The sequence below is a fragment of the Charadrius vociferus genome, unplaced genomic scaffold, assembly GCF_000708025.1.
Source record: "Charadrius vociferus isolate BGI_N301 unplaced genomic scaffold, ASM70802v2 scaffold325, whole genome shotgun sequence".
Taxonomy (NCBI): Eukaryota; Metazoa; Chordata; class Aves; order Charadriiformes; family Charadriidae; genus Charadrius; species Charadrius vociferus.
Window position 1 is genome coordinate 5,142,072 of NW_009648526.1, and position 22,530 is coordinate 5,164,601.

At 37.8% G+C, this 22,530-nt stretch overlaps 1 protein-coding gene across 1 annotated transcript in view; it reads right to left on the reverse strand.

Moving 5' to 3' along the window:
- The window catches only part of OTUD7A (OTU deubiquitinase 7A), a 91,705-nt gene that overhangs the window by 9,617 nt on the left and 59,558 nt on the right, over positions 1-22,530 (reverse strand). Inside the window, exons 6-11 of the mRNA XM_009885759.1 lie at positions 21,476-21,694; positions 15,170-15,271; positions 13,505-13,632; positions 12,305-12,417; positions 3,270-3,397; positions 755-904 (exon numbers count right to left, since the gene is read on the reverse strand). Of these exons, the coding sequence (XP_009884061.1) occupies positions 755-904; positions 3,270-3,397; positions 12,305-12,417; positions 13,505-13,632; positions 15,170-15,271; positions 21,476-21,694 (840 nt within the window). The remainder of the gene's footprint in view (positions 1-754; positions 905-3,269; positions 3,398-12,304; positions 12,418-13,504; positions 13,633-15,169; positions 15,272-21,475; positions 21,695-22,530) is intronic.

Genomic DNA, 22,530 nt, shown 5'->3' on the forward strand with positions numbered 1-22,530 from the left:
ATACCTAACAGCAAAACTCCACTGAATTTTTGTAAAGCCTCACCATGTTCTGGGCAAAAAACGTTTCCCTTTCCCCCAGGAGGAGCAAAGACAGATAGGAGTTCATCTCACAGCTTTCTATTATTAAGCAAACAGGTCTTCCAAGTAAGGGCGGTTATAGCTAGCTCCTTGGTTACTGATGCAGGAACAAACCCACGCCTGAAGCTCTTGTCACCCCCAATCCCACATCCAGGAAGCTCCAACTTGACACAGAAATATCTGGTCAGACTGTTGTCACTGTTCTGGAGTAAAACAGAAGACAGCAAGATGATAAGATAGAAACATTTCAACTAAATGTTTTTAAATGAGAGAAGTCCATTTAGCACGCTAGAAGAGAGATTTTTTCCACTACACAAGTTTTCAATAGTAATCTCACTCATACTTAATCTTCTAAACTCTTTACTAACCTGAATTAACAAAGGCCTTCAAGAACTCAGAAGCATAGTTGGTAACTATGATTATACCTCTTTACATATACGGAACTGACAGAAAAGGTTGAAGTGCCCAAGACGGAGAGTGACAGCACAAGGAGTAGGACTGAAGAGTTCTTGGCTCCCTGTCTTGTGATTAGACCGCTTAGACTCCTAAGAATGCAGCAATAAAATTTAGTGGATGTTGTTTCCTTTCTGATAGACAAATACACCTACGTGTAGAAGAAAGTACTTTTTGCATTGTATTCAATATATAGCCGTGAGTTGCTGTGTTTATAGCATACCTTGTTCTCTCTGTTGATCTTTTTGTTCCATGGAAACAAGAGCAGAGAAATGGGCCTGGTCATAGGCTAGCACAAGAGGTGAGCAATGGCATCTGTTAGGTAGAACTTCAAGTGGTAAATAAATTCCTCCAAAAGGTATAGGTGCAAATGCTGTAAAGAAAAATTAGATTTTTTTTTTTTAATTACGTCAAAGAACAGACAATAATGTTGGTTCTATTGTATGTAACAATTTTGCTACAACATTTTCAGAGCTCCAGGACAGCAGCCTAAAGCGGTGTAATCAATGCAGAAAACAGTCATAACAACAGGTAAAATTTCATTATGAACACGTCAGGAAATATACTGAGAACATTAATGAAAACATTCTGCTCTTACATATTCTTACTTTCTCTAATTGTTTACTAGTAAAGATATTAAGGTCTTACAACAAAATATTGATGAATTACACAGGTATGCAGATTTGTACTTTCCTGTAATATTTCTAGGCAGAAGGACATTTTCTAACAATCAGCAGTAAATAGACTATCAGTTCTCTTGGTAACATACTCTGCTCACGCCTTGCATTAACAGATTTCTATAAGAAACATTACAAACGTGTTTATAGTCTACACAAACATCATGTATGTATGAGTGTGTATATGTATGGATACTGATATGATAAGGATACTGAACAATGATAAGGAAAGATTAAAAAAATTCTACAAGTAGAATTTGAATGAGATGCTGCATCTGTAAGGGCAAAGCTCTTTCCTTTGAAAGATTCTATGCTTGTTTATATTTAATTATAGGAAACAGCAAGTCTGGGCAGGAAAATTCTCTCAACGTGTTTGCTTCTGACAAATCATTTTTCCTTTTGCTGTGAAAATATGAATCCTTATTGCTGAAGTATTTCCAAAATAAGCATCAGGAAAAAGTAAATCCAAAGAATACTCCGTTTTTACTAGAAACTTTTTCTTTGAAAAGGCCTGCTGTGTCCAGACTTGGGGATGGAGAACAGTATTTGTTTGCAGCATAAATCTACATTTCGGTGAGTTGATCCAAATTTTATTAGTTATTAGTCTTTTTGAAAACCCGTACTTTATACATACAACAGCCAAACTGGGGTAACTTGATCATGGTCCATGAGGCCAGCAGTGAGAAAAACACTGGGATTGTGACAGAACCAGATTGGGTCTTGGAGAAGAAAATGTGGGGGGCGGGCAGTTTGGGATAGGAAAAGTTATGAGGAAATAAAGCAATAGTGATTGAGTCTGTCAGAGCAGATAGCAATCATACAACCATTATTTGTAGTTCACAATTTGAATGGAAACTGAGATTACCCAGCATTTTCTTGTGGAAGTAAATTTCTGTAGAATCCATCACGTGTTTAACATCACCCTTTTTAATCAACCAAGCATTCCCCTTTAGTTAAGCAACATACTATCATTAATTAGTATTCTATTAGTTCATGGTAAAAAGTGAGAGAGATTAATTTAATCGTTCGAGTCCTGCTCAGACAGCTGTCCAGCTGGCTGCATATAAGCGTCTAAAATTTGTGCGTTCACATGCGCAAACTGAACAAAACATTCTGGAAACTTTTGAATGAAAGGCTGCAAAGGAGTTCATGAAAACGAAAAGCCAAGATACACATATTCAAAATTCAGTTTTTCAAAGTCAGATTAGATTGATTTATGCAGAGTTTTAAGGGGCACCAAAATAACACAGCAAAATTAAAACCCTGTCAACCTAGACCAGTGTCATGGTTACCCCAGCTGGCAACTAGAACCATGTAGCCACTCGCTTGCTCCCCTCACCCCCCCTGCAAGAAGAGTGGGGGGCAAGAGGAGGAAAAAAAGAAGGGCAAAGCGAGAAAAAAAACCTCACGGGCTGAGATAAAGGCAGTTTAATAGAAACAATAACAGAAAAGGAAAAATACCAATAATAATAATAATAATGATGACACCAGTTGCTCTCACTGCCTGGTGAATTGGCACCCTCCCAAGCAGTGATCGCAGATTCCTGCCACCTGGCGAACCCCCATTTATATACTGAGCATGATGTCTATGGTATGGAATATTCCATTCGCCATTCCATCCTTTGGTCTCTTCTTCTATGGGAAGCTGGAAAAAGTCCTTGAATAGCATAAATATCACTTAGAAATAGCTAAAAACAATAGGTATTATTTACATGCCTTTCACAGCAATCACTAGAAAGAAAATTAACTCTTTCCCAGCTGAAACCAGGGCAACCAGTAAGAAATGTATTATGTTCCGTAATTTGGTGGTTATTAAGTTACCAGTAAATATTTAGGATAAACAGATTTTCAGCAAGACTTACATAATTATCCTGTATTTTTTACTTTTATCTAATAGAAATGGATAGAGTATTATTCTGCTCTTTTTTTTTTTTCTGTCTCAGAAAAAGGCAGCAGCTATCCCATAAACACGGATATGTTACAGCTAGGACTTTTATTTGTGATAGTTTACGATTGATTCAATTTACATAGGTACATAAATTTCTCATGAACAACTCTTACCTTCTCCCCCTGAGTCTCGTAACATTGTGTCTGCTACTACAACAATCGGTCTTCTCAAAATATGGGCTAAGACAAAAACATGGAACTCTTCTAAGCTCTCATACACTGGATCTTCTGAATTATCGACTCTGGAAGACACGGCATTGAAACTTTTTGAACCAACCATCATATCTGCTATTTATTCTTCCTTGTCACTCATATTCCCACTCGTCTGAAACACATATTCCAGTTATTGAAGTAGCTAAAACAAGAAATTGCAAAAGAAAATGTATTTTTGGAAATAAAATAATAGCAACGGAGAAAATGTTTTCCCTTGCCGACTCCACACTAGTTTAGTAGTCAGCAAAATTCATTACTTTCTGATATTGTTTGGTAAACTAATGGGAATAAAAAAGGTAATTCTTAGCCAGGCTCCTGGTGTAATTCTGCTTTTGTCACAAAAATCATGCACATAGAGTCTACAATGAAACATGTTTTTCTAGTCCCTCTAAACAAAATAAAGGTGAGTGCCTTGGCAACATAAGAAACATTGATGTCAGCTTGAGTAGGAGGAATTTAACTTTCAAAGTTGTCAACTTACTTTCTTCGGTTATTACCAAAACATATTTTTTTAAGATGGGGATGGGTACCTGTGTAAGGAACTGGAGATTCATTTTCCTATTAGAATTTCTAATGAGATGAATTTCAGCTACTTTCAGACATCTAAAATCAGAAGTCTAAGTATTTCACCCTGACTGCCTCTACAGATAACAAAAAAAAGATGGGCACATCTGGAAGTAGGATTATCCCTCTCCTCCTCAGCATTTGACCAAAGATGAGATGAAAATTCTCATTTCTCTTTACAGAATGTGGAAGGAATCTAGATCAAGATGCAGTTAGATGAGACAAGGCCAAGCATTTTTGCCAGTGGAGCTTTGTGCTTCAGAAAATACACAGAAAGAATCAATACAAGTATTTTATATGGTAGGAGAGCAGAACATAATATTCAAACAAGTCTTTTCTTTACGTTGGCCTTCAACAGGTCTGATCACAATACCACAGGCATTACTGAAAGTCTTTCTGTTCTCTTCATCTAGCTGGAGCAGATACACAGCCCTTCAGAAAGTGGAGAGATAATGTTTCATTTTTAGAGTAAAATAAATGGTTTATTGAGGAATACTCCATAGGTCCTCAGCTAGCTTCACAATGAGCAAGTAATTTAAGACAAAGACAAAAAAGTGCTGTTCTTGGAAGGAATTAAAAAAAAAATTAGATGTGAGATATAATTGGAAGACAATTTGAGCACATGAAGAGTCTTCTACACTCTGAAGAGTTGTTTCTTCTTTTCAAGTTGTTTATACCATTATGGAATATACAACTTAGAAAAAAAAAATTAAAGTCATCATCTTTACTTGGTGAAAATGCCTTTCAACATCTAGTTCTCCAAAACATGGGTATTAAGTGGTAATATGCTGACAGTATGGTGTTTTGTGTCAAAACCATGACAATTAGTCCTAAATTTCTAAGGTGGCCAAAATGAATAAATTACCTACTTGAAGAATCTGACAAAGGCAAGTACAGAGAATATATTGGGGAAAAAAAAAAAAAAAAAAAAAAGAGACTGAGCTATCCCAGTCCTATCTGGGATGGTTTGGGCAGTTTCTGTTCTATTCATAATCTGATGTCTGAAAGGCATGAACAATGACAGAAGACAAAGGAAAACTGAGCAACAGGATGGCTATGAAAAAAGATAACTGGCTGCAACAGGAGTATCAGAGAAAACTCATGTTAGATTACATAATTATTATGACCCAGAAGAACATAGAGATGAGACATTTAGGAAAGCCAAAGATGTGTACATACCTATTCTCAATAGCATCAAGTGTCAGAAATGTAAATTTAACAACACAAATCAATAGTGTACACCACCACGTGCATATAGAGATGCAAATCCTTAGAATACAACTTACGGACTAAAATCCTTAAATTCCTTAAAATATACCTGTGCTTTCCTATTCATCTGAATATATTAGTCTTATTTTTCCCAACCTATACAAATTTCAACAAACCTCTTTCTTCATATACGAACGGACACAATTGCTAAGTTTGTTTTAGATGTTCTCTTTTACTGAAAAGCTTACTAAATGTGCAGTTACGCATTTCATGGATCAAAAACTTTGACAGCCAGAAGAGATAAACTTTATGTTAAAGAACACGTGCTACGAACTTTTAGGGATATGTTGCTGATCATTAAATGCAATGGGGTACTTCTCCCCAAAAAAAGGTAAGACCAAAAACCTGACTTAAAACTGAGTGACAAAATAAAATTAAAAAAAAAAAAAAAAAAAGGTTTTCCAACTAGCACCAGTATGCTTTCGATCAGCCCCACAATCTTCCAGGAAACAGAAATGCCAAACACCTTTGGAAAACTAACCTATAAAGTCAGTCATTTATGAAACAGATCGTTCTTTTATCTGGACTGCAAGAATAAATCCCTTAAATTCCCCACTTCTCTACCTGAACACTTCCAAGCCCTTCTATGACTTCATAAGCATTTTGTAGAATGTTTGTTTTTACTTATCTCCTTTCCATTTTTCCTAGTTCAATGTCATTAATATCACTATCACATTTTAAAGCTTTGCCTCTGCTTAGAAGCCAGAAATAAACACACTAGATAGAAGACGACTGAAAAACGGTAGGGTTGTGGGAAGCAGACAAAAGTAAAGACGATAATTCACAGCTGAGTGCCACTTAAACATATAATACACACAGAGAGCACAGCTTCTGAGAGACATGACCAATGAAGGTGGGCAACAGAACCTACATACAATCTTAAATGAAAGCAGTGATTGTCCTCGTATTGTTAGGTGTGCAGAGAACTTCCAAAATTAATTGTCTTTTATTTTCATTATATGTGAAAAAAAGTAATTGAACACAACTGTATAGGCACTGCTCTAGGACATGTGGGACAAATACAGTAGCCTTCGCACAGGTCTGATGGCATCCAGCCCATCACAGCACGATGGAAATTATTAACAGTAGACTGATAGAGGATACAATTCTCTGATCAAGCAGCGAGACACCTCTCCTTCCCTGTATCCCTCTTCCCATTACCCAAATTCATCAGGAAATTTTTCCTGATGTTCAAACTAAATTCCTCGAGTTGCAATTTGCTCTCATATTCCTTACTGAATTCTTCTCCGTTGTTGGCTGCAACAGCTTTTCAGCATTTGCAGTCTATTAGGTCACCCTCAGAGTAACCTGTTAGCCAAAAGGAAGTAGGAAGAATCATGTTATTGGCAAGAAAGTTCGCTACGAAGATTTCCAGCTAGTTTCTCATGTTAGTATTTCCAGACTATCAGTCCTGAAGTTTTTCTTAAAATCCTCATCTCCTAGTTAATGAGGCTTCTAGAAGTGAAAGGCATATTCCAGATGAGGCCGTATCAGAAGGACCTTTATCCCTTTGGTCAGCTGATGTCAAGCCTGACTGCACATCAAGTCCAAAATTCCACTGGTCTTATTTACTTTTCAGTATCACTTCACCAAGTTGCTTGATTGACTACTTAGAATCGTATTCACACATCTGAAATCCTTCTCAGCTGTTACACATCTGTTTGAGGTTGGCAGGGACCTCTGGACGTCACCTTGTCCAACACCCCCGTTCAAGCAGGGCCACCTCAAGCCAGTTGCCCAGGACCCTGTCCAGGCAGCTTTTGAGTACCTCCAAGGAAGAAAGACTTCACAGCCTCTCTGGGAAACCTTTTCAATGTTCAATTTTATTTCACCATTGCCAGTAATTCATGTGGGCCACCTTGTATGACTGTAGTGTCGCTGCTGAGGATTTTCCGAAAGATTAATGGGAATGAAAAATCATCATTAACAAGTATCCATAGCAACCTGGCACATCCTTTGATCCACTTATCCCACTTTTTTTCTTGGACCTTTATTTATGCTAACTACATGAACATGAAAATTGTCGACAAAATAATTTTGTCAACATAACATGGAAGCAAAGGAAATTTAAGAAACTGAAATGAATTCCTCGGTTTGTGTAAAGTTGTAAAGTTAATTTTAAAAATAATGAAATCCACATATATAAGAGCATATAAATCTGCATTGCAGAATCCTGCCCAAGCAGGGCACTCTGACAACATAATTTATCTTGATTGCAAGAACAAATTAACAAAAAAGGAAAAATATAATAAAAAAAACCCTCAGTCTATCCTACAGGACCACTGATACCAGCAGACACCTACTTAGCACTCCAAAGAGATTTTCTCTCCAATGGAAAATCTAATTTGTACTGCAGCCAGTAATGAAAAAAACCTCAAAAAGCTGAAACGGGGAAGCCACCTACCCTGCTGTTCCGCCTGGCCATTTGCGGTCTGCTCCTCTCTTTTGCCTGTAAACTCTGAGCAAGATCTGTTTTCACGTCCTTAGATCTCTTTCTAAACAGCTCCCTATGGTAACCTTGCTTTTCTTTCCCATACGTACGCTCCAGATTCTCAGTTTGTCCAAGAAACTCATAACAGCTACTCCCAGTATAGAGTAAGTTTTGGGATTCCCACAGAGCAGGAGACCCATGCCTGCAGACAGCTGAGATGTACTGGAGCAACATGACAAGCATCAAGTTCTTCAACCTGGTGATTAAGGATGAGACCAGAATGAAATCGGAGTTCTTATCTCAGTCTGCCACCATTCCATTTCTGAACCTCCTCCTTCTCTGCTTAAGAATCCCAAAATTAAAACTACCATACACCACAGCAGCAGCTTGCTAGCAAGTACAAATTTCTCTGGTAGGTAGGTGAAGGAACCTATCCACTGATTTCAGCAATAAGCTTCAATTCAAACAAAAAATTGCACAGTAGTGAGACATTTTGCATTGACTAAAGGACATACAGAATGTGAATGTATTGAGTTTTATTTCTTAGTCTTTGAAAATATCAATACTTTCTTCACAGGCAAAACCAATACATAGTAAGCAGTTTTCAAGGCATACAATAAAAGAGGAAACCTGAATCAACTTTCCCTAGACTATTTTGGTTTGAATGTTATTTTGTATTTAATTGTGTGGGAATGCATGCTTTTGTGTAAAGCATCTTCTGAATTCAACAAAATTCTATTCTAATTCGTATCTTGAATTCAACAAAAACTTGTTAACTAAGGAAAAAACCCAATCACTACATAGGTACTAGTACTTAATATGAGATAATTCTGATCCCTCCTTTGCCTTGGATGTTATCTCTTTTCTAGAGTCTGTGGGATATCCACTGTTTACAGATCTGAAGGGCTATCTGAACCAGCTTTTTTGAATCATCACAGCAGTTTGATTATTTCCAGCCAGCATTTAGCTTAAGTACAATTTACCTCAACTGAAAATTGGCCAGAAGAAAAGATTTATTAGCGATCAAAAACTACAGCTAATAAGCAAAAGATATACTGTTGTAATGAACCTTTTTCTGTCTGCATTCTATAATTGCTGCATATACTGAACAGTTAAAAAGGAATAGCATTCCTATAATAGACAACCAGTTCAAATAAAAATAGTTTTAAAGCAATGTCTTTGTTAAATGACAAAGTAAATTCTATACAAGATGAGGGTGTTTGTTGGACAAAGTAGTTTTGTATGAAGAACTGTATGTTGAAATACTCTGAATACCTTCCCAAGCCCAAAGCCTGCAGAGATTACATGCATTTGAGAGGCGCTGCCTGTTTAAATGTTTTCTGCCTTAAATAAAACTCCAATGACACATGGGAAGGTTACAGCAATATTCCCTGCCTGCTTCCCCATTTAAAATCACTTGACTTTATTAATAAGGTGACAGTTAATACTAAATAAGAATACCATCCCCTTTCAAAATCTGTATTAGCTCACACCACAACACGACATGACATCAGCTTTCAGCTCTACTAGCTTTTCCAGCTGTGAACAACAACAGTGATACTCAATCTATCACTAGAACAAGCTCTGAAATCTCTGACAACAGTCTGCAAAATGAAGGAATGGTTGGAATTTTTTCTTTAGCAGGATTGCAATAGTTAGGTTCTTAACAAAAACAGAAGGTCCAAGACATTTTCCTTTTTTCCGAGCAGTTGTTTCAATTCAGTACCCCTGGCTTTGCTTGTACATGGAGATAAATGAAACAACTACGGTAATCTGAAATTTATTTTTTACATTTACAGAAAGATGTGCAAGTCTCTTTCAAAACAAGAATCTGCTTCATAGTTAATTAGTTTGCCCTGCTTTAGCGCTTGAAGGATTTTACATGTTGGAAACAAGAACTTAAGAAAAAGGTTTTTCTGTGTTCCCTTTATCTTTTTCTTTTTTTTCCCCAACTTCCAAGCCTCAGAACAAGAGTGCTCTCAAAGAAGAAATCTTTGAAGATTTAGGGACAATTGCTGATCTCCATTGCACGTAGCTCACTCTGAAAAATAACTAAAAGGAACTTGCAGGTGAACGAGGCAGCATAATTCCAGACTTGGGCTTGTCACTGAATTCTTTTGAAGCAGATACAACTTCTGATGCTTTAGCTAATTCTGACACTAAAAGGAAAACATTCATCTACAATTCAAAGTCTAATCGGCAGGCTTTCTTCATACGGTACCTAACTAGAGAACGTAATATACCCCATCTCAAAAACACTATTTTGATATTCCCGTTCCTTCTCAAGGGCTCTATCTTGAACATGGGTACATGAAACTGAGGAAATCCTTCATTCTGTCGCATTCATTCTGTCTTTGGAATGATTGTAAAGAGAAATACATATTCACACCTTTAATAGGCTAAGTTTCTTGCCCGATTCCTCTTTTAACAGTTGTCTATTTATCCTTACTTTATTTTGATTTGCAAAAAGATAAATGCAAACCATGATGAGAACACTACAACCAATTTAAATTAATTCTTTTCGTAACAGTGATACTTCCTGTTTAGGTATCTGGGAACTAAGGGTAAAGATGGTTGATTGACTGGCAAATGCAACATTTGAGGGCATCTTTGGCTGGTAGATACTGAAACTACAGAGTACATGAAACATACAAAATGAAATAGACAGAATAAGGCCAGAGAAAATTGGTGGTGAATGGCCAAGTTTAATAGAAATGTGAATTGAACTGCATTAGAAGACTAAAGCCTATCAACAGGAAAGGTTCTGCAAACATAGGAAACAAACTAGAGAGTAAAATGAAAACAAATCTTTTTTTTTTAGCCTCAAAATAGAAGAAAATGATACACATTATGGCTGACAATTTTCTAAACAATATCCTCCTGCATTAGCAGAATTATCTGTCTTTGACATCCCAGGGTTAAAAGGAAAATACAATATTCTTTCAAAGCTCAGAGAATATTTCCTAAAGATTTTATTTTCTTCATTGTGTTCTATGCCCTAATTTGTCAATTTACTTATCACATGTAATTCTCTCCAGGAAAAGTAGTAGCAGAGAAAAACATGCACTGAGTAAACAAACCCTAAGTCTTTTTAGCGATAAACACTAGACACAAAAACTAAAGCTTCTGCATTCTTTAGGCTGGTCAATAATCCTATACTTGGGAACAACTGCACTGACAGCGAGGGATGGTTTATCATACCAGCTATTTAAATTAGATTCTGTATGTGCATCATGGGTATTTAAAAGTTGTAGACACTTTTCACCCCAGACTTTTTCACAAGTATGTTTCTATCCATTTTTTCCAATAGCTTCTGAACATCTAAACTAAATGCATGCTGGCAGCAAAGTAGACAGTACTGGGTTTTTCCCTGCAATGATCAAATTCTCTGGTATTGCTTATAATAAGCTAATTGACTAAAATCCTACTAATTGAGTATTATGCAAAGATCAAACACACATGCTGAGCCAGTCTTCAAGAAAAGACGCTCTTTCCTTGTTTGCCTGTTACCACTGGGTAGCAACTGGCAAACACTGCAACTCTGTAGAGTATAATCAAAGTAGCTGCAATCAGCCATATCTTAGGAATCAATCTAGATAAACAGATAGGAAAGTAGGTAAGAAAAGAACGTGATGTGGTTCTTAAGAGATCCAGCCGTACCCTGTGCAGAACCTTCCAGCAACATCAAACTTTACTAGGACGATAGTGACCCAGTTTAATTTGAAATAAAGACCCCTACAAAGTTTAAATAATTCTTGTCTTTGACAGCACTATTTTTGATACACGGGCTTCATAAAAGCTTGAATAGTCAAAGAAAGGGCAACTGTTCCTATCAATGCAATACTAATTATCATAATTTTTAGTTTAAGTTTTTTATAACTGTTCAAAGATTGAAGTGGCACATTGATTTTTCAGAAGGGTTTAATGAGACTACAAATTATAACTTGATATTCTACTTCTTGTTTAAAAAGACACTGCATCCAAATATTTAATACCAAAAATATTACTTTTTCCTCCCCCGTATGTTTAGGGTTAATGGCATTTTAAAAGGAGAAAATGTGAAGAGTTACTTGGTGACTTGCCCTCAAAAAAGATAAGATCTCTCTGAAGATTTTCTGTTTGAACTACAAAGCAAAAAAGGACTGAAATAAATTTATGAATATGAGAAGATGGCATTAAAGCTGTGCTGAAGCACAGAAAAGGTGATATTGGGGCACAAAACTACTTTCTTCTAGAAAGCTATTAGAAGATGTGATGTTATTTTGTCATTCCGTGTTTTAGTGGAAATATCTGCGCCGTGGCTATCTTTCTGCTAAATCTCCCCAAACGAAAAGCTACCTATCTTCAGCAAAATGAGGCACTTCATCTCCTTGAACTTTAACACTACTGCCAACATGCTTGTTCCAGAAACCAAGAAATTAGGATTTATGAAATCCAGACTCTTTTGGATGCAAAGTAACCTCAAGTTAGCGTGGTAACTGTACAAGGAAACTTAATCCAAATGCTAAGTATTGTAATAGGATGTTTAGATAATTATATTCTATCATGCAAAAAAATCACAAGCAGCTAAAAAGGCAGTTCGATGGTCCTATAAACGTCTTCATTCCTTTGTACTGTATTGTTTTCCTGCTGCAAACAAAACCGAAAAAATTTTGTCATACTCTAAACTTACCCACCACCAGTGCCTCCGTTTTTGCTGAAATGTGTACGCGGCTCACTTGATGCCAGTTTAAGCAATTCATTCCACTCCCGTTCCCATTCTTCTTCTGTATACACTAAACCTGACTGTGGGCGAGAATGAAATACCTTTACATTTAGGCCGGTACAAAATGTAAGCACATTTCTGTATTTACAACTAACTTATTTTAAACATCATACATGATACGGTTTAATATCTTGGACCATTACTGCTTCAACATTTCTCTTTAGGTGAAAGAATATTAACTTATTAAAAAATTATCTAAACCACTAACTGTATACTGGATTACATTTCTAGATGTGGGTCTGCTGCTGCTAACAGAGTGCTCCATCACTGCAGATCCAGTTATTCATACCCATGTGAATTCCTCACAGCCACAGTTAACATGCTTCACTGCCCTGTTCTGGAGGCTTGCTTTCTTCCCCAGTACATGGAACTACTACGAATGCCCTCCTTGGCAGACAGGTGATGCCGCCTCCCTCTGTTTGAGAGCAGAAAGGGTATATAAAAGTGCTTCTGTGCCCCTGTGTTTTCAGGTAGCCTGAAGTAGCTGAGTCACTCACAGCTCAGCTCTATTCTCACTGACTGCTGCCAACAAAAAGCAGATTACAAGTAAGTCACAAACATTAAAGCATATCCACTTGTTTACATCAAGATAACTCCTGAAATCGGCTTTTCTAGCTACTGTTTAGGCACAGACATATTCAGAAAATAATACATGCTGCAGTACAGCTTTTAATCAACAATCAAACCAAACCTACAGATGATTTTACTTAAGAAACATCCTCTCGTTATTTGGTCATAGATGTAAGAATCCTAATTCACCATCCTTGGGAATCTTTCCTAAATGGAGTTTTCTTTCTTTTGTGCATTTCATCCGCTCATTTTATAATGCTAGTGATAGCTAAATTATACACTTTGCAGCCCCAAATTTTCTACAGGTTCCAGACTCATCTTAGACCTTTGTAGGCACCGAACTGTGCATATTTATGCCCACAAAGCTACAAACACATTTGCATTCTGATACAAAAATTCTAAATACAAGTACCTCTTTCCCCATGCAAAATGGAAGCACAAGGAATTTGATAGCAATTAAAACTTTCACACCAAACTTCAGAGGAATGCCTTTGACCCTAAATGATATTAACAAGACTGTCTTCAGGCCATACAGACCTCCTTATTCTGCTGGGTCTGTTGCCATCTCCATCTTCGTTTCAGTGCTTCCCTTTCAGCTCCACTTCTCATCATAGTATAGAGTGCTTTACGTAAAACAAGGTCCCGGTCATGAAATCCCCACATCCCTAAAGTAGCACAAGACAACATTCAGTTTTCAAGAAGCTACCGTGAAACAGAAATAGGAAGTACTAATACAATTAACATTGCTCTATTAGCAAAAGAAGCATAGCTTATACATTGTTTAAGATTCTCCTTGGCAAATAGATCACTCATTATTTTTTAGGTTTCTGAAAGGAACAGTCAATACAGATAAGCTAATGAACAACAAGAGGGAATTCTAACAAAGTTTAAACTTTGATTAAGGAACGACTAAGGATTTGAGGTGTTGCAGCGTTTGCTTGCAGGCAGCCTCAACTTTGCTGCAAGCAATGGACTGTTCACTGCTCAGGTTGGTTTTAGCTATAGTTGCCAACAGAGCTTGCAGCCGCAAGAGTGCTAATGGCAACTGCGGGCACATCTGTGAATCATACCAACAGACGACACTGACACCCAAAGGCTTCCACTCTTTTGCACAGCATGATGGTAAATTTCCTTTGGCTTCAACATCCAAATAAAGAGACAAACATTCAAAATGACTGGAAGTCTAAAGAACAGCCAGCTACAGGCTTTGAAGTTAATTTTAAGATAATAAAATGTGTTCGTGTAGTTGAGACCAATAACCTACAACAAAAGAGAGCAGAGCTCTCACCAAGACGTGCCCACAGACAGCAACATTTCAATAACCGTATTGTCAGCTGCTGGCATTAAATATGTTTATGTAAGACTTTGCAAGCCAAAATACTCCAAACATTTGCTGTAAATAATATACAATTCCTCCTAATTAAAAATGGACAAAGATAAAAGGATCCTCGGAAACACCACAAGCTCTTCTCTTACTACTTCTTTCAAAAAGAAGAGTCTCTTCAAAGTACTGAAAATCCCAGTGTTACTGAAAAAGCCACCTTTTAGAGTTCCACAGGTGGAAGATTTTAGCAACTGCAACAAAAATTTAAGTTTCCTCATAATAGGTTAGGATATAGAAGGCATATCAAAGGCTTTCAGCTTCATAGGTTTCTATTTATTTGATTTGAAGAAAGGCTTCAAAGATCTTGTATTAACAATTAATGAACCAATTGGAAATTATTTTAATGCACCCCAAACTCTTTTTTCCACATATTTAAACTCTACAAGGAACCAACAGAGATAATAGCTAGATACTGCATTCTTGAAGACAGCAGGAGAACTGGTTAACAAAAGCATGTGAACGAATGCAACTCCTCGCCCACAACAGAGACAAGCCTGCAGAAGCACCTGGAATTTGCCTGTTCCAGAGCTGTTAGGTTGGGCTCTGTAAGGAAAATGCAAATCACTGGTGTTTATGATATATGGGTTTTGATACTGTTCCAATCATACTTCTTTTATAACCTGATAAAACATTTACTTTCATCCCTCAAGCATACCTAAACAAACAATACCTAAATGAAATTTGAAGAATATATTGCTCCAGAACCAGGCTTTTAATGACAAGTCTTTGCATCCAGTGTGTTTCTGAGCTTTTGCCGGGGATAAAGAAAAGCGGTAAATATTTCTGGCAGAAGGTGTCATGTACAGACTCTCCCTTACCTAAAGATGCAGCATGCAAGAGGCAGTTTCCATCACCTGTTGTAGCCAAGGGCAGAAGACGTTTGCAGCTTGTACACACTGTGGACCACCAATTTAGTCGTCCTGAAAAGAAAGCATCTATTAAAACGGTGGAGTGGATACTAAAACAGGATGTGTACTGTGTACAGGCATACAGCGACAACGTGCAATGTTGAAGGTTAATCACGAACATCCTTTCTGCCAAATAAACTGAAGTGTAATGTCAGAAGTTTAAACTCAAAAGGATTAGAAATAAGAGGCAGATAAACTTCAACTCTTCTCTAAATATATTTGGAAGAGAGCTCCTTTCATTAATTTGCATCTTCCATTCTCATATACTGCATTCAGGGATGCAATGAGTTCATAGCCTAAATACCATTGTCAGTCTCGGTATCACTTCCCAAACACAATCAACATCAGACTCCCAGCCAAGATGACAGATTATGTTACAGTAATAAAGTCTGTCTCAGAAGATAAAAGTAATACATATGTGTTAACGAAGATATGTTACTGTTTATTAAGTAAAGTACTACCATTGCAATCAGATTGATTGTTTCAACAGCTGCTTCTCCTCTCAGTTACCATAGTGTAAATCATGATTAGACCTACTAACATCAACAGCTGCACTACCAGAGAATTACTGCGAGACCAAACGCGTAGCCCAAGGTCTAGGATAGCACGTGGCTTTTCTCTCTTGAGAACGTTTAGAGAACTACTTATCCATCATTGCTACATGAAGCATGTTTTACAGACTATAAAACAGAGATGGATTACAAAAACGACTGACAAGAGGACAGATATTGATGTACCTAGCTGAAGCAAATAAAGCCATGGAGAGTATTCAGTGCCAAAGCTAACACTGGAACTACATAATTCCTGGCACACAGGTTGCCGTGCGGTAGCTTACTGGGGTGTTAAGTCTTGGGTAAATGGTCATGGGAACATTTCTAATATAAAGAACAAGAATGTGACTGATTGTATAACATCTTGTGGGATAAGGAAGAGCAGATGGTTAACAATGGTGAGTAGAGCTGGTATATTTCCCAAGATTTTTGGAAAGTCTGTGGGTAATGCACAATATTGAATAATTGAATGAGTAATGCAATAGGCAGCCTGTGGTGACTCCATTTCTTTGTTTGTCCTCTCCTGCAGACTTTTTCTCCTCCAATTCCTGTACTTGCAAGCTGAGAGGAAATAGCGTCTATATATTTGTAGGCAGTCATTCATTTAAGGTTAAATCCACAAAAGAGAAAAAAATGCCACTGTGCATTTACCGTATCGGAAATAAGTCAGAATTCTTACAGAAAAAATGGAATAGACATTAAAAGAAAAACAAGGGTGGTTACAGATGGGAAAACGTGTGAAGTGTCATGTCACAGCTTGTACAATTTCACCTCAGATTGAGTGCGACTGTCTTTTAATGCACTTCACCATGCTATTGAGAGTACTCTGTTGTACAGCTAAGCAAACCAGTCTTAGGCAGCTCCTCACAACCACTGACGGAGCAGACCTCTCGCAGAGGGAAGCGAGTCAGTCTGTGCACACTGGGACCCAGTGTCTGGTTTCCCGTGCTTGTCCTGCGTGTGGCTAAAGGTGAGACTTCCGATGGCTTTTCTTTTATTTGTGGTTGGGCATTCAGGAGGTCTTTCCCATGCGGGTTCTGTAGCGTTTAATAAAAAATAATCACATTGCAAGTGTTTCTTCTATGAAAACACTAAAAATAAGCTAGCTGCTTCTTTTCATAAAACTTGTAAAAGCTTACTCACAAATATGTTTGAAATTGACAGAGTTAAATTTAAAAAATAACCCGTGGTACAATCTTAAAAGACAGCTTGCTGACACAAGCTCAGTTTCCACAAGAAACTAGGCTAAAACCAGCCTTTCTCTAGTTTCTTCAGCACATCATATTTCCACAAACCCACCAGTCATCCATCCCCCCAGAGGAGCAAGTCACAAAATAACATTTTCAGCTTCCAAAGCAAGTCTAATTCTGGACACTCCATATATTCTCAAAAGCAAGGGTTCACCCATTGCACTCAGGGCCCCCTCTGGAACCCACCAGCAGTAACTGCCCTGGGGCGCACAGGACCAATGGGCTGAGGCAGCAAAGGATCACTCAGAACGGTCAGACAATTAGCAATGGGCACAGAACCTCAAATCCAGATTTCAGCAGAGCTACTTCTATGCTTTATGCGTTTCTTACATGGCTAGCTAAGAGGATTGCTTGTTTATTTTTAGTCTTAGTCCTTTCATGCAATGAATGTGTACTTGCAAGTACTGAGGTGAAGAAAATTACAAGAACAGATTTTCTACATGGGCTTATATTAATCATTCAGTGACTGCTTCCTTTTTAAATAAGTGAATAAATATAACATTTACCAATATACTTTCTGCACTCCAAAGAAAGGACCTTCTTGTAGAAGGTCTCTCTTTTAGTCTAGATGATGAAATCAGCTTCGCAGTAGCATCTGCAAGGCCATTCATATTTACGATGTCCTTGGAATGTATGTTGAGCTGTGCATGTCGAAATAAGCAAAACTGAGCAATCAAGTAAATGTTTCTCTTTCAGCCTGATGCTTAAGCAACACAGACTGTCAGAGACGCTACAGAGCAGAATGCAAATCAAAGATCATAAAATAAGATGGCACAGAGATATGTGACTAGGCCTAACTCGCTGCAGACAACTGATAGCGAGTTGTTATCTGCAGGTAACCGCAGATCCAGTATTAGCTGTTTTCCTTGTTTGTTTCTTTCATAACCTGAGACAGATGGTTTTCTATCACATTATTGCATTTCATCCTAATCTGTGATACAATATTTGTTATTCATATTCGAACTGAATTACACAAGCACGCCTTTCAAAGCTTGGAAATCAGGAAATTAATACAGTTCTCTTGTAATTCTGATGGTTGCTGTTCCCGCACCCTGCATATACCATGTGAAAATCTGTTAAAAATTCTGGAATAAGAAAATGTTTCTACAGCCTGAGAAGCCATCAATTTTTCGTTAACAAAGCTTAATTTTTAACAGTTTGATTTCAAACATTTCCAGAATTTTGGTGGATTTGGTTTTAGGGATGTGAAACTGTTTATTTTACCTGTAGCTGTATAAAACGTTTCACAGAAAACACAAACCTGAGCACAGAAAGGAAAGTGTAGGAAAGCAATATTCTTGAAGGGTCATGCAGTTTACTTTTAGGTTTTGTATTGAATTATATTTCAGCACTGCAATAGAAACTTTTTTTCTTTTCATTAAAAACGCTATGTTAGACCAGCCATTCTTCTGCCTATACTAGGGTGGGGTTTTTTTTTAACTCATCAATACAGCAGAAGCGGCTTTAATAGCATCTCTCTTTGTGTCAGCCTACACATAACAACACGCAGGGCAACGCGTGCATTTAATGAAAATCAACTTGCTGCAGCAAAGTATTTAGAATGATAAAATTCTATTCACGCAGGCCTCATCTAATGTTACCTGAGCCATCCCCCACGGAAGAACCACGCTGATCACTGCGGGAGCACAGAGATCAGTCTGCACGTCACTTAGAAGCCGACAGCATTCCAGTTCAGGCCATAATGAACGGCTGAGTTTGTAAGATGCACAAAACGCTTATATGAATGTGGTGAATACTGTCCTCCAAGAGAAATATTCAGAAAGCATTGACACAAAGAGTAGAGGACGGATTGCAGCAGGAGAGAGTGAGTGAATCATGCTGCCATTATTGGGGCCTTTCCTTTATAACCTCACAATGCATTGCTGAGCGAGTCGGCAACTGTGCTCTGAGTGCCTATACAGGCAGGTTGTAACCTGAACATCCTTTTGTATATAGAGCTAACGGTAGCAAGTGCCTAAGCATATAAAAAGAGAATACAAACACCTTACAGGCTTGTATAGGCATCCAGCTCATATGGCCAGTTGAGACACCACCTGCAACAGTCTGACAATAGTAGTTTTGCTCTCCCAATCCATGGTTTGAGAGTAGCAAGCTACTCTGTGTTCCTAACCAAGTTCCTCCTCCTTTTGTCTAACCAGCTTTTTTTTTTTTTCCCCTCTTTGTTTTGAAATTCATGCCCTTAAATGCTGGTACACAACTCTTTTCCTTTAACAATATCCCCAACCTCAGCCCCAGAAGCTACTGTCCTTCGTGGGGTTGGTTTTGTTTTGAACTAGATTTCAGGCCCTTCGCAGGGAATGCACCTTATCTGTTCATTTTTTTGTGTCGTTGACCAAACATAGTCAAACTGTGCCCTCTGTTGGAGACAATAAAACGTCTAATGCTAAGTGACTTTCCTATTAATTCACTCTCTTCATTTCAGATAACAATATGTCTAAAACAGGCAGGATATAAAAGGAAACTGAATAGCTCTATGTCTTAAATAGAGCCAAAAGGTCAGTTTACATGAAGTCGTACATGTTTTTCTTAACCATTCACCGTTTGATCTGTTTAACTTGAGCTGAAGAACTGTTTCCCAGGAAGTTCCAGTTTGTTTGAATGAAATGCTCACATAAGTAAACTAAGTCTAGGTAAGCTACAGAACACCTGCCATCACAACCGCAAGCACTTCAAACGCTCAGAATCCCCTCCTTTCCAGGAGGCAAGGAGCTAGAAGGAAGAAGGGGCTTCTCCAGTGTGAGTCCAGTTATTGCCCTAATTAAAGGAACATGAAGAAAAGAATAAATGATTTATTCTAATTTCCAGAGAGATTTGAGAAAGGAATGCTGAGGCAGAAAAATCAGTAGTTTCTGCAGCCCTGTTTCAAGTTCAAAGCCAGCCAGCTCTGAACAAATTACAAGATTTCGGCTCTAAAGTCACATATTCCCTGATTTTAAGGTCAGAAAACCACTGTGATCCTCTAGTTAGTACTCTTGCATTAACTGGCTCTAAAGGCTGTAGTTCCACTGAAGCAGGTAGGTCAACAGTGACACTGTAGCAGGGATTTTCTGATAGCCTGATGGAATTTGGGGTGTTTGGCAGAGCTACCGGAGGAAGAGCCATCCTCTTTTTTCCCTGTCCTTCTTGAGTTCACTGGTTCCTAGAGAAACTAGATATATTCTCTTGATGGGTGACTAACAGTTTTCATACTTCATAAATTGCCTGGTAGCATTCCTGAAAAAGCATTATTTTATACTGCTGTTTTTCCAGAAGGCAACCTTCTGAATACTATTTGATTTTGTTGGTTTGGGGGTTTTTGTGTTTTTTTTTCCTTTGGTTGTTGTGTGTGTGTGCATGCGCGCGCACGCACGCACGTGTGTGTTTTCTTAAGTATTTACTGACTGATGCTATTATCTAAGTACATCTTGCTTTTCAAATACCAAAGCCAAGAAACGAGCGTATGACAATACGTGCTAAGTACTCAGCGTGACACCAGATCAGCAGAGGTCCTGCCTAGATACTATGATGCAGTGCCCTGACCAATAACAAGCACTATAACAATAAGTTATAACAATAACATTTCACCAGTTTGAACACACGTGGTATGACTACGCACCAAGTTCTGAGAATGAACTCTCAGGTGAATAGAATACATAGCGTTACACAAGCCAGTACAGCAGTCAGCAGAAAAAAGCAACTGGCCATTCCATATTCCACCAGCAGCCATGAAATCTGATTTTGTAACTCCTTTATACCACCAGAGTTGGGCGCTTCACTCTATAGCTGTCTTCATTTCGTGGTTCATTAATACACTTCCTATTTCATAAGGCACAGATGCTAATTTAAAATACATTTCTCCCTATCTTTCAAAACAGACTTAAAACTTCAAATTACTAATAAATCTGAATTGAAATTCATTTCAAATGTCTTCACTTTTTCCCATGGCAATAATGAAGTATTAATATAAAAGTATTTAGTTTCTTATTACAAAAATAATAACCAATCCATAAAATACGTATTTAAAAACTATTTGCCCAAGCTGCAACAGAACTTGAGATGTTTCCTTTGTTAATCACCGCAATGTAATTTCCTCACGAGAACTGGAAATACCAACCCCCTGCGACCATCCAGACACATGTCCTCCTTTATTGCACGACTTCCCCATCAGTCCTCCTTTCCTTCCTCCCTCAATTTCTTTGTTTTATTAAGTAAGTTTGACAGTTTTCTCTATAATGTTTTAAAAGAAATAGAGGATCAGGGTATGTGTCATTTTGCAAAGCACGCAGTGTTTACTTTTACTCTCTGGCATTCATCTCCCATGCAGGCTATCGCCAGCTACAGAAATGGAGCACAATTAGAGATGTCAACCCAAAGATCAGATTGGCCAGCTGCTGACACCCAAAGTATTTACCCACCTGCTTGCTCCAAAGCAACCATTGTTGCCTGTTCAATTAAGTCCCGTTCAATGAAGCTTCTGAAATCCTCGCTGTACACACTAAGGTCTGGTAGCTGGAATGTGTAGATGGGCATCTCCAAAGGGAACTGCTCATTGCTGCACTCATTTGCTACATGGGATCGAGCAAGGGAGACTATGGCTGAGCTGGCATGAGAAATACCTCTGGAAAGACGCTTTTCTGCAGAGAAAGCAGAGATATTACAGCCTATGAGACTACATAAAAGACCAGCCAACACCAAGTCTGGCGAATGCCCGTTCATTTCACTCAGGGATGTATTCCACTTCTTGTTTGGTACCTTTTCTGGGTTATTTCCCCACTGTGAAAGATTGCTTAGTTCTTACTATGGATCCCTATTGCAAGTCACAGGAACTTCACTTCACTTATAGCAAAATAGATAACCAGTTCAAGCAATAAGATATGAAGATATTTCTATCATTTTCTTTTTAATGTATCTTAAGTTTCCAACAATGCACTGGAAGAAACATTTACTGGCAGACAGATGATAATCAATTAATGTTTTGAACTTTTAATTCAAGTTGACCACTTGTGAATCAAAAAATCCAGCAATCGCTTCATATTGAACACGCCACACTGGTTTAATCTCGGAACAATCTACCTGAAAGCAATTTTAACATCATTATGCTGAATTTAAGATAAAATCGGAGGGTTTGTGTATATGTTTTCTAAAATCCTGATTCAAGAAACAATACATAGTTCAAAAAGAACGATGAAATTAACAAGCTTGGTACAACAGAATGAATTATTTTATCAAAACAACTATGGACTAATATCTTACAATGTATTGAATTTCTCTGTGAACAAATGCTATGTAAGGAACAGTGAAGGGTCGTTAATGCAAAACAAGCATTACAATGTTAAGAAAGGGGCAAAATATTACTATCGTATCATTTCGCTTTACTGTATGGCTTCAGTTCTGGTATCAGCAAATGGGTAACAGAAATACTCTTCAAGTGCTTAAGCCATGAATTATTCAGGCAAAACTGATAGAGGTA